This window comes from Artemia sp. Qi Xiang Cuo, chromosome 15 (genome assembly GCF_049724085.1).
Source record: "Artemia sp. Qi Xiang Cuo chromosome 15, ASM4972408v1, whole genome shotgun sequence".
NCBI lineage: Eukaryota > Metazoa > Arthropoda > Branchiopoda > Anostraca > Artemiidae > Artemia > Artemia sp. Qi Xiang Cuo.
In genome coordinates this window covers 14,443,137-14,456,819 of record NC_142808.1, presented here as the reverse complement: position 1 = coordinate 14,456,819, position 13,683 = coordinate 14,443,137, and the positions used below count along the sequence as shown (strand labels likewise).

The 13,683-nt window shown below is 36.6% G+C and overlaps 1 protein-coding gene across 2 annotated transcripts in view; it reads right to left on the bottom strand.

The window, feature by feature from the left end:
• Nucleotides 1-9,159, bottom strand: part of LOC148943363 (rab GTPase-activating protein 1-like) — a 263,084-nt gene extending 253,925 nt beyond the window's left edge. For both annotated transcript variants that reach the window (XR_016143011.1, XM_089101934.1), the window contains exon 1: nt 9,064-9,159. Coding sequence is in view for 1 of the 2 variants with exons in the window: in XM_089101934.1 (XP_088958060.1) it covers nt 9,064-9,065 (2 nt within the window). In the remaining variant the exon portion in view is untranslated. The remainder of the gene's footprint in view (nt 1-9,063) is intronic.
• Between the last annotated feature and the right edge of the window lie 4,524 nt (nt 9,160-13,683).

Here is a 13,683-nt window from a genome sequence, read left to right as displayed (position 1 = left end):
TTATTCTTTACCACTAATTTATTGTTTACTACAACCACTACGTGATCGTTTTTATCTTAATATTTCTTTTATAGAAGTCAGTTTGAGTTTGTCTCAGTAAAATGAGTGACACCCTCCACTCACACCCACCCTTCAAAAAAATCTTTTGGTTGTATTAACAATAAGCATGTTTCATACTAGATGGACACCTTCCACCCCAAATCTTGAAAAAATGAATGAATGAAACCCTCTCTGGAAGTGAAAGTTGGCTCCACTCTCAGGCGTACACAACTAAGGTTTTAGTGGGAGGTGATTGGGAATCAGAGGATTCATCTTAGAGGCTCTTAGAGCTTAGAGCCAAAATTTTACTCTTTTCTAGGCACAAATGTCCTAAATACTATAGACAGAAAGCAATCTTATTCCCCTCTCCCCTTCTGTGCTGAAAGAACAGCCAAAGCAGTTGAGCATACAGGCGAATCTTGTCAACAACACTCCATTAAAAGTCTGGTTTAAGGCTTTATCAGATACCATTGATCCAAAAAAGGTTGTTATCACATCATTTTTATGTTTTCAGTTTGCAGTCCTAAAACTATCTTCATCCATAAATCACTTTATGCTAAACTTCTTAAGAAGGATAGTTCTGTAAGAGTGCTCCTATTTCTATGGAAACTAGCACATTCTCTATTTCTAAATTTAGGAGATTGAATAGAAGATAGGTCTGAAATAACTCAACTTTGGCAAAAGCAAACTTTCCTCCTTAGCTTCGGTTTGAGTCTGTTTCTATTTGACTCCAATAATGAAAACATATAGTAATTCCAATGACCTGAATCAAATTTTAAAGGCTGCTTGGATTTTTCTTAATTAATAGACTATTTTTTTAATTATCAAATTCATCAGGGTTTAAGAACAATTTAAAGCCCAAAGTTGGCTCATTTGTGGTGTAAATCTTTTCTGAAAGTTTCAATTTGGTAAAACAAGTGTGTCCAAGGCTCAGTTCCCACTGGATGGTAAAGTTGTGAGGGTAGATACCTCAAAAAGGCATTCTAGTGGCATAACTTAAGCTCTGGAACCCTGCTAAAGTTTCCCACATTGTCCCCAACTACTTTCCAAGACAGCTATGAGTCCATTATAAAGTATTTTAGGCTCTATTGTTATATTAATCACCTGCAACACTCATAAAACCAGACTGGTTAGTTCTGAATGCACTTTTAAAAATAAATATGCTTGAAAAGCAAATATTTAAACATCAATAAATTTCAAAATGGTAAAAAAAAGTAAGTCATCTATATTTTCTTTTTTATAGTAGACACTATTTCAATACCAAGCAAGGTAGGCCTTATTATACATAGCCTACTGTAAGATTTTTCATATTAAAAATACTTTTTCAAATTCATCTGTGTTTTCTATAGTTATCTTTTTCTTGTTGACTTTTCCTGATTTGTTTTACTATAGGCTGATGTGACTGAAGAAAATACTACCAATTAAAAAAAAATTTCAGCATCACAATTAAGAAACAAACAAGACTCAAAAGAAAAAAGGATACAAAGTCTGAAAATCTGGCCCAAATTTTGCATAAATGATATTTTGCAGAAAAAATGCTTTAAAAATAGTTGTAACTTATAAACAAGAAGCCTGATGACTTTTTAGAAAACCTAAAAAATTATGTTTTGGGGACTGTAAGGTCAATAATTACTTTTAGTTAAGCATAAGAAAAAAGTTACAAACATTACATGGGTGGCAACCCTGTCCTTAGGACACCCCAATGAAATCTTTGTGTTATATTTTAAATTAGACTTTGCAGTTTTTACTTTCTAAAACTAACCTAGAAGTACAATGTTAGAAAAAAACAAACCTTAATTAAGCATTTAACTAACAAACCTCAATCTTATTTTTACAAAATGTATGATATTTCTGTCATTCACGTTGTCTTAAGCAGTTTTTTGCCCATCCTACACACGTAACTTCTTAAACCTGGTTACAGTGACAATAAATATAATTTGTATATATTGTAATTATATTGCAATATTTATTTATTATAATGTATTAGATGCCAATAAAGTGAAAACTTTAGATTAAAAGGAATGACTAATAAATCATGAATGCAACAGAAATGGTTAATATAAAGAAATCTTTCACAGGTCCTACAATAGACAGATAGACTATTCCCTTACTTCATTCATATTGTAATTTTTGGAGCCTTCAATTCACCTAGCTCAACAGCTTCATATGTAAGCATATTGCAATTTTGCCTATGACCAGCCTGGTGCATATGGGAGAGAGAAACAGGTGCTTACTGGATATAACTTCTTTTGTATCTTAAAGAATTTAGTAGAACCAGGGTAATGGCTCTATAAGCCAAGACTCTAGGGAATCAGCTCAGATTTCAATTCTGAAAGATCTGCTGAATATCAGATATTAGTTAAAACATTGTATGAATAAGGATAATACACATCATAATGTGATTAATAAAAACATGTTGCATATTGCCTCAAGATAACAGCATATGATGCCAAAATAATTGCAGCAAACTGGAAGTGTGGGAGCTGATCTTCCTCCTCTCCACTACCACTACCACAATCAAGATCGAAAGGTGGCTCGAAGAAGACCCTCACGAGCAGCTCAAAGGAGACAAAACAGTCTCCCTGTCCGCAAGCTCTGGATAATGAAAAATTCCAGTCTTCAGAGACTCCTGGATCATCCAGAGCACAAGAAGGCTCTACCGGTAGCTTATGCAGCTACTGCCACCTGGCAGCTAAGACTCAACTGCACTCAAGTGCTTCTTTTGCAGCAAGTATGAACATGTTTCTTGCCAAGGGATGCATCTAGACTTATTCCTAGTGCTGAAAGCCCATGATAAGAGCTCACTACTACTCAAATACGAATGTGTATGCTGTAGTAAGCAAAGCATATCCAAACTTCAATTGGCAGTACTTGAAACAATACAAACTAACCAAAGCATGGCACCTTTACGGCAGCAACAGCAGCTGCCAGAAATGCAACCAATTACCGACATTAACATCATCCCATCTCAGTCACCAACAACTAACAGAATTCAAAACTCAAGCGCCATCACAGTTAGCATTCTACTGCAAGCCAAAAAAGAGAGGAAACTACGAGAGGAGAAAAGTGTGAACAGTGTAATATCTGGCATTCTAGAATCTGACAAAGAGTCTGATGCTGGGAAAGTTGTGCGGCTGGTCTCTAGTAATGACCTTGGTGCTCAACTACAACTGACAGACATCCTTGAAACAGCAAGACTGGGCCGCCCCCTCCCAGACTTGGATAATGTGCGAGGCCAAAGGCGCCTTCTCGTGAAACTGCGCAAGGACTGTGAAGAAACCCGAAGAAAGCAATTGAGAACCTTGAAGGATGCACCAAATCTGTGAAGATCCACTGACAACCATGTCTGACAATACGTCTATGTGAATCCAGAATTCCAGATCTCACACCAATGCAAAGAACTGAACAAGCTGCTAGACCCCATGCAAAGAGATCACAGTCCTCCTACAACCAACCGGATGCCAGCTCTTTAGCTGCTGGTCAACGTTATCCAAGCCCACGTCATCAGTGACATGGCACAGGCCACAGGTTCCAGAAAAAGGCCTTGACTGGAATTAAATGTCTTTATTTTAATTCTGATTCTCTGCTAAACAAGATGGATGAAGTGAGACAGATTGTAAGCGCTGAAATCCCCATATAGTTGGAATAGCTGAGGTGAAACAAAAAATAGCAGATACCTGCCTACACTCCCAGAGCTACATATTTCACATTACAAGGTCCTAGAGAGAAACATTGAACAGCAAACTGGAAGGGGAATTCTCTGCTATTACAGACAGGACGTCCAAGCTACCCCAGTAAGTCCCAGAGGAAACGAACTATTCCAAGAAAGTATCTGGTTAAAAATAACAATAGCTGATGGAGCAAATATCAAACTTAGAATCTACTACATAAGTCCCAATAGCAGTCTTGAAAATGACTCGCGGTTGCCTGCAGAAATTACTGAGACCTGCAGTGAAAGTTTATAAAATGTAGTCATCGTGGGCAATTTCAACCTACCAAAAATCATATTGGATCTGCTACTGACAAACAATTCAGAATTGATAGAGGACATCCACCTACTAGCACTGGTAGGAAAGTCTGATCACTGTGTTGTAGGCTTCTAGATTCTGACTAATGGCAGCAAAGACAAAATAATACCAAGAAAAATTACAACAGAGCAGACTTCAATGCAATGCGCAATGACCTCAGCACAGTGGATTGGGGAAAAGAGTTCAGTTCAACTAAAAGCTGTAAGGAAATGTACTCCAAATTCTTCTTCATCATGTCTCAGGCTGAGGAGAAACACGTATCAGTTGCCAAACAATATAAAAGACCAACCCTACAATACGTTGTTTTGGGCCTCATTAAAAAAAACCAAGCCTGTTGGAAAAATTATGTAGCTGGCTAATCGAGTCCTCTCAAAGCAAGAGCCTACCAAACGCTACAAAATTAGGTGAGGCAACAAACAAGGCAAGCAGCTAGCAGAGTAAAACCTTACAGAATGTATCAAGACCAACCCCAGAATGTTCTGGAACCACATTAATTCCAAACACATTGCAAAGCCAGATATTCCAAGCTTAAAAAACCCTACAACTGGACTCCTGATTGAAAGATCTGCAGAAAAAGGAGATTTACTAAACACGTATTTCACTACTGTCTTCACCCAGGAACCTATTCAGTCATCACTACCAACCCTGCAAATCATAGCCTCTGACCAAACACCCAGGGTGGAGATAGACCCACAGATGGTCCTGAAGAATCTCAAACAGCCAAGGATAAGCAAATTGCCAGGTCTGGACGGACTTCATCCCAGAGTGTTAAAAGAAACTGCAGATCTAATTAGAGAGCCTTTTCAATGACTTTTCAAAAATCCTTACAGTCAAATGAACTCCCTAGTATCTGGAAAAAGGCAAAGGTGATACCATTGCACAAAAAGGGAAACTGCCAAGATCCTCTAAATTACTGCCCAATCAGTCTTACCTGCATAACCTGCAAAATACTGGAATCTATCATATCTGACCACATCCTTGAGCACATGAGCAAAAGAAAGATAATCACTAGCAAGCAATTTGGGTTCTTGAAGAGAAGGTCTGCAGAGTCACAGCTTCTTCTGGCAGTGGAAAACTGGAAAATGCATGCAGATGAGGGTGATCAAGTCAATGTCATTTACATAGACCTTAACAAGGCCTTTGACAAAGTACCTCATTGTGGCCTCTTATACACTCTGCAACCTAGGTCTGGGAACCACAGTTGATTGGATCGAACAGTTTCTTATTGGAAGGTCTCAAACAGTATCAGTAGATGGAGTTTTGAGCACACTTGAAGTAGAGGTAATTAGCAGTGTTCCCCAGGGCTCAATCCTTGGCCCTCTCTTATTTAACCTGTATCTCAATGATTTAGTAGAAGGCATCAACTCAGAGATTCTACTGTATGCAGACAACAACAAGCTGTATAAAGTAATCAAAACAGCTCCTGATGCACAATCTCTGCAAGAGGACCTTGACAAGCTCAATATGTCAAACTGGCTGATGGAAATCAATATCAACAAAAGCCACAAGCTAACAATAGGGAAACCTACTATCCACTATGAATATAGACTAGGAGACTTACCAATCACATCATGCCAGGAGGAGCTTGACTTGGGAGTTGTCATTGACAGCCAACTTGACTTCCAGGCCCACTACAACAGCATTATTGGGAAAGCAAATTGTATTGCAGGAATTTTAAGGCGCAACTTCAATTTTGGAAATGATAAGACCTTTTGCCTTCTCTAAAAAGCTTTAGTATGGCCAATCCTTGAATATGGTCATTGCACTACACATCCCTTTTACAACAAAGACATCAAAGCTCTCAACTGGAAGCTCAAACTTCCTTCACTACCTTATTGACTGCACTGAGGAGACCTCATTGAGGTATACAAGCTTTGCTACATTGCCTACAAAATCATCAAGGCTACCAATGTTCTCAACTTTATCCACACAAACCTTTGTGGTTGCAACCTAAAGCTTCAAGAGGAGAGGTTCCAAAAGGACATTGGCCATTGGGTGTTCAAGAACTGAGTAACACAACATTGGAACAAGCTCCCCTTTGAAGTCATCAATGCCAACTCATTAAATTCATTCAAGCAGGAACTGGACTAATACTACAGTGAAAGTGCCTACAATTTTTTTCACTTTAAAAGATTTTTGTAGAGACCCTGTGGCCTATTTGTTTTGCATTACATTATTATATTATAAAGTTAGGATTTTGCTGTTAAGTTTGGTAAAATTTTAATCTAGGGGTTTCTTGTGATCTTGGAAAGTATTTGAGTCAGGTGAATGAAATTTGCAGGAATGTATTGAGAGCCTTGATGATCACCTGGGGAGATATTTTGAAGCACTTACTTTTCCTTCCAGTGGGCAATGGCCTTTATAACCTTTAACAGTCTTTGAGTCAAACCTAGATTTTCTTCTCAAATGAGACACAAGAAGATTTCCAAGTCTCATACCTTTGCTCAAACTACAATTTATAAGTTTTTAAACATTTGTAAATCTATTTCCTAACTTTAGAAAAAAAAACTTGATATTGCTTAAAACAATAGGAATCACATTTTCAAAATCAAAGTCAACAAAAAGAGATTGAAAACAAAAAATTAAATTAAAATGTTTTAGTCAGGATTCAAACAAGCTTAGAACTAACATATAGCTTAGGCTGTACAATATTTTAAATCTTAGAAATAAGAAAGAGGTAGACATAAGAGCTTGGTAATACCTTCCCAGGATAATATTTTGGTCCTAGGCTCACTCCTGGCAGTTTTGTTCACCTGACTAGACTACTTTCCAAGATATCAAGAAGACTCTAAATTAAAATTTTACCATGTTTTTACAATATTTTGCAAACCCATATTCTTAGGGCTATGTAAAAGACCACCAGGGTCCAGGGAGGGGGCATATGCAAGTGAAATGATTATTATATTTAAAATAATGTGAAATGGCATTGAGCAGTGTTTCCACATTGTCTATGTATCATTAATGGAATTGTAAGGTCTAGATTAGGGGCTATGGTAAATTTGAAGTTGGCTACATAATTTAGCTAGGATGAAAGTGAAAATATCATTTGATGCCTTTTTATGCTCTTTCATAACTTAATAATCACTTCTGGGGCTATTTGCATCATGGGTCCTTAAAGGGGCCCTAAAGGTATTTCATTTTTTAACGACACAGAGAAGTTATCAACACTAGTTAATGCACTGAAAAGCAGTTAAAAATATATCACTAGTTTATATATATGTTGTTCAAGAGTAATTTATTCTGAAATACTTATTTGAAAATCATTTGATGCTTTTTTTATGGCCTTTCATAATTCATATAAAATACCTTTGGGGGCACTTAAAGGGCTGAAGATGAAATTAGCCCCAGAAGCAGTCACTGAATAATGAAAGAGCATAAAAAAGGCATCAAATGATGTTTTCACTTTCATCCAAGCTAAATTATATAGCCAACTGCAAATTTACCAGGGTTATTGAGAAGGAAACATATTAAGAAAAAAGTTCTTACTTCATAATATGTAAAATAATTGTAGCAAACACATTTTGACTTCAGCTCTGCTATACTTTATCCTTTCCTCCTCAATATGCAAATAAATAGACCAAATTATTTATTTCTCATGCAATCCACCATTGATCACTCTTGTTTTTCTTTTTTCTTGTTGTTCTTTTTTTTTTATCATAGCTATTTATGGGTGCACAGGTTGAAACAAGAGGGATGTAAAGGCAGAATACATGGGAAATAAAATTTGGGCTATATATTTGCACATTATGGGGAGGGGGTTGGCAGTAAATTAGAATGGGGTTGCAGCCATTTTACATACAATTAGGCATACTCTATATATGGTATATTTTTTGCAGTTCATATTATTGACTTACAAATAAAGTAAACATACCACTTGATGCCTTTTTTTTATGCTCTTTCCAAATATAATAATCATTTTGTCAGAAATGAATTTTACCCCCACTCCTATATATAACAATTCAGGGTATATATTTGCACATTAGGGGGGGGGGAGTAAATTTTCTGCAGTTCATACTATTGACTTATGAATAAAGTAAACATACAACTTGGTGCCTTTTTATGCTCTTTCCAAATATAATAACTATTTCTGTCAGAAATGAATTTTATTCCTACCCCTATATATAGGCTAGCAATTCAGGGTATATATTAGCACATTAGGGGGGTGGGGTAAAGTTTAAACTTACCTCTCATTTATATCAGAACTAATATTTACCCCCCCCCCCCTAATGTGCAAAAATATACCCTGAAATGGTGTATATAGGGGTGGGGGAAAAATTCATTTCCAATAAAAATGATTATTATATTTGGAAAGAGCATAAAAAAGGCATTGAGTAGGATGTTTACTTTATTTGTAAGTCAATAATATGAACTGCAAAAAATTTACCCTGTATATAAGCTAATAAAGTAAGAATTGCTTTCTTAATGTGTTTCCTTTTCAATAGCCCCTAATCCTTTACCTTTGAATCTTGTATAAATTTACCAATTATTCACCAAAGTATGAGTCTCTGGAAACCATTAGAACAGGAAAGTCTCTTCTGCCAGTAGCCAAATGAGTCATTCAAATCATCATTTGACATGGAATGGTGCCACTAGCCCTGGCAATTAGTTTTGGATTCATCTGATCAGTTAGAACACTATCTTCACTGACCAGCAACTACAGGATCATCCTATCACCAGCAAGTGCAATTTAAGGTAAGATCCAGCACTGTCTGAATCAAGGCTGTACCCAGGATTTTTTTTGGAGAGGGTTTTACTCAAAGATTTTTTTTTTGGGGGGGGGAGGGTTACACAGAAAAAAACTTCAAAATAATCATGCAAAAGTTCTTCCTATCCATTTTTGTTAGGTTTTTAAGAGTAAAAAAACATTACGGGAGGGGTTCAAATCCCCCTCTGGGTACAGCCTTGGTCTGAATAGGCTACTGGGGTAGGCTATTGCCCTAGCCTAATAGGCCTATCAGAAGTCAGGCTATAACAAGATTGTGCACAACTAACTTACATATGCAGAAACTGAATCAGCTTGTTTCAGCCTAGTCCGCATTGCAATAGTCAATCCTAAATAAAGATTAAAAAGCCTTACAAAAGTACCAAAATTCCCGAAACTGTAAAAATGTCAACCGTTCAGAGTTGTCATGTGGGCTAGAAATTAGAATCACAAAATACGCAGGGAACAAGAGCGGGGTTGCCAACTTTCTGGTCAATGAACATGTAAACAGTGAAAAAAACTTTTTGTGGGAGTTTAAGGCTCATCTTCCTACGAGAGTTCCTCTTGACGGGAAGGCGTCATAACTTCCAACCGTCAGAAGCACTAACGTCAGCATATTGAACAAAATCCGTCATTACATCGACAAAAAATCCGTCAGAACCACTAACTGTCATAATATCTAAAATTTTTAAACTTTAGTTTTTTAGGGAATAGGGGGGGGGAAGGTACCTAGGTTACACGTATTTAATTTATGCTATGATTTATCCCCACTCCCCTGATATGCAAATATATAGCCAAAATTCGTTTCTAAACTATTATATACTTATTACTATTATATAAAGTTATAATTTTTTGTCGACATTATGACGGTTAGTGATTCTGACTGTTAGATGTTATGACGTTTAGTGCTTGTGACAATTATTCGAAATGGTAGCACCCCCCCCCTCTTGACAGGTATTAATTAAAAAAAACTTTCTCAACAAAATGAGTTTTTCAAAGAAAAGTAAAAAAACTCCCTTAAAAAAAAATTGAGCAAAAATAAAATCAAATAATCTACCAATCGTGAAACTACCACAAATCAGCATCGATAAATAGATGAAACCCAAAACGAACAGAAATTACAATAAATAACGGAGTCAAACTCAAAACGACCAGAAATTAACAAAAGTTGGGCTCAAAACCCTTATGCCTTCACAAGACCAGAACATAATTTGCACTTTACTGAAAAAAATATAAATGTTTTTACTTTTATGAATTTAATAAATCAAACAATATTAATATTTTAATTACTAAATATCAGTATATGTACATTAACCTGACAATGCCCATTCATTTGTATTTTTTTTCAGTAAAGTGCAAATTATGTTCTGGCCTTGAGAAGGCATAAGGGTTTTGAACCCAACTTATGTTAATTTCTGCTCGTTTTCAGTTTGACTCGGTTATTTATTGTAATTTCTGTTCGTTTTCTGTTTTATTTATTTATCGATGCTGGTTAATGGTAGTTTCACGCTTGGTATATTATTTGATTTTATTTTTGCTCATTTTTTGTTTAATGGAGTTCTTTACTTTTCTTTGAAAAACTTATTTTGTGAAAAAACTTTTTTTTTATTAATTTCTGTTCGTTTTATATTGACATAGTCTTTTCAGGGAAAAAGAAAATAATGCTTTAAATCTTTTCGATTTTTTTAAGACTTTGTATTTTGCGCTGCTATTTGTATGCTGGAGAAAAATTTTCAGCAATTTTTTAACAGCATACACCCTTTTAAAAATCTTGGACACAAATAGTAGTGTTTAATTTAGTTTTATACCTCCTCTAGATGACCTGAAATGGAAAACTTAATACCATTTGCAAAAAAAATCTGTTTACTTTCTTTGATAGCTTGGATACACTTACGCTATTTTGATTTGGTTAAATTTTAAGAGCAGATGTAGCCCTGAAAGTTTTAACTGAATACCCTCAGTCGTTCTTGGAATACTGCTGAGATGCCTTATTGGGAATTAGCATTAACACAGTGCATTTTGATCTAATCTTAAGGCAACATTTAGTTTTTAATCATAAAGGCAAATGGGTGGGTGGGCGTGGGAGGGAGATTAGTTTCCCTCCAATCACTTTCGACTATTAAAAAGGGCATCAGCCCTTTCTATTTTTAATCGAATGAGCCCTTTTCGAAATTCCTACGACAACTCATTTAATACGAAGTGCCCTGGTCTAAACAACAACAACAACAACAAAATAATACATTATATCAACATCAATATTTACTATAAGAATGTCAAGCCTTCCAATGACTGTCGACTATTAAAAAGGGCACTAGGCCTTTCGACTTCTAATCGAATGAGCCCATTTTGAGTTTCTACGAAAACGCTTTCTATAAACACCTTACATGCCCCCAGGGCATAAATTACAACCCTTACCCTAAGGGCTGTGACTGTGGTTGTCATCCTTTATGACCTAATTTTCAGAACTTTCAACTACGTTAAACAGAATGGTAATCTCAATATTTTGATTGGATGTGTTTGGGAAAATCGTAGGCGTGAGAGGGGCGTTAGTCACTCTGCAATCACTTTCAACTATTAAAAAAGGCACTAGCCCTTTTAATTTCCAATCAAATGAGCCCTTTTGAAGTTTTTACGACAACGCTTTCAATAAAAACCTCATATGTCCCCCAGGGTATAACTTACAACCCTTGCCCTGAGGGCTGGGAGGAGGAGTTGTCATCCTAAAAGACCTAATTTCCAGAACTTTCTGCTAAGTTGAACAAAATGGCTATCTAAAACTTTGATTGAATGTGTTTGGGGAAATGGTGGGCGTGGGAGGGGGGTTAATTACTCTACACTCACTTTCGACTATTAAAAAAGGCAATTTCAATTTCTAATCAAATAAGTCCTTTTTGGAATTTCTACAACAACTTTCTATATAAACCTTATATGCCCCCAGGGCATAACTTACAACCCTTGCACTGAGGGCTCTGATGGGGTTATCATCCTAAAAGACCTAATTTCCAGAACTTTGGACTACGTTGAACAAAATGGATATCTCAAAATTTTGATTGGATGTGTTTGGGGAAATGGTGGGCGTGAGAGGGGGGTTTGTTGCCCTCCAATCACTTTCGACTATTAAAAAGGGCACTAGCCATTTCAATTTCCAATCGAATGAGCCCTTTTTTGAAGTTTCTACGACAATGCGTTCTATAAGAACCTTATATGCCCCAAGGACACAACTTACAACCCTTGTCCTGAGGGCTGTGTGGTTGTCATCCTCAAAAACCTAATTTTAAGAGCTTTCAACTGCGTTGAACAAAATGTCTATTTTAAAATTTTGATTGGATGCGTTTTGGGAAAAGCTGGGCGTGAGAGGGGGGTTAGTTGCCATGAAATCACTTTCGATACTATTAAAAAGGGCACTAGCCCTTTTAATTTCCAATCGAATGAGCCCTTCTTCAAGCATTTACGTACAAAGATTTCAATAAAAGCTTATATGCCCCCAGAGCATAACTTATAACCCTTGCCCTTAAGACTGTGGGGGGAGTGTTCTAATCAAAGGTATTATATCCTGAACTTTAAACTGCGTGGAACAAAATTAAAATTTCAAAATTTTGATTGGATGTGTTTGGGAAAAAAGTGGGTCTGGAAGGGGTGTTAGTTGCCATCCAATCACTTTCGACTATTAAAAAGGGCACTAGCCATTTCAATTTCCCATCGAATGAGCCATTTTTGAAGTTTCTACGATAACGCATTCTATATAAACCTTATATACCCCCCGGGCATAACTTACGACCCTTCCCCTGAGGGCTGTGGGGGGGGGAGGGTTGTCATCCTCAAAAACCTAATTTCCAGAGCTTTCAACTACGTTGAACAAATGGGTATCTTAAAATTTTGATTGGATGTATTTTGGGAAAATGGTAGGCGTGGGTGTTAGTCGCTCTCCAATCACTTTCAACTATTAAAAAAGGCACTAGCCCTTTCAATTTCAAATCAAATGAGCCCTTTTGAAGTTTCTACGACAACGCTTTCAATGAAAACCTCATATGCCCCCCAGGGCATAACCGAAAACCCTTGCCCTGAGGGCTGGTGGGGGGGGTTGTCATCCTCAAAGACGATAAACCGTCTGTCCTTGTAAGTACTTCGTGCTCAGGCATAAGGTGGTAACATTTCCCTCCTCCATCTGGCGGATTTCTGCTGTTTCAAATTTGATCAACCGAAATGACCCCTTTGCCTTTTTGCGGACTGTAGAGTTAAACAACGTGAGAAACTGCTTTGGGCTTAATTGCTTCAAAATATCAAATAGCCGTCGTTCTTGCTTGATTTGTAACAAGTTTTAGTCAAGGAATAAAAACTGAGACAGCGACAGAACTTTTCCGTTTGAAATGATGCATATATTTAATCGATTGGACAGTTACTTTTTTGACAAATCTAAATATCAATATTATTCCAATTGATAGTGACATGTGTAACAAGAATAGAACAAAACGTTGAAAGAGACGTCTTTCTAAAATCTATGTTTTTTTTAGCAATTTGTCTTCCTGGCTGTCATTCAGAGCACGGCTCCTGTAACGATCCAACGTGAGTATATTTGCATTATTTCTTGTGAGAAAATTAAATTGCTCAAACGTTATATGTAAAGTAAACATATGAAAAGATTAAGTCTTGATAATTAGTCGATTTTCCTACAGTTTTTAAGAAAGTCTGTGATTCTTCTAAGTTATCAATTCGGTCGTAAAAAGGTATGCGGAGGGATGATTTTGGGAATGTGGGTCATGCCGGGTTGATTATTCTTACAGATGCACCCTAGTCTCAGTTTAGCAATGGGTCGTGTCATGTCCTGCTGTTTTAACCCTTACTTCCGAAACAGAACTGGACATTTTGATAACTATCATTTTATAAGACCTAATTGACGGCTTAAGTTGAAGTAAC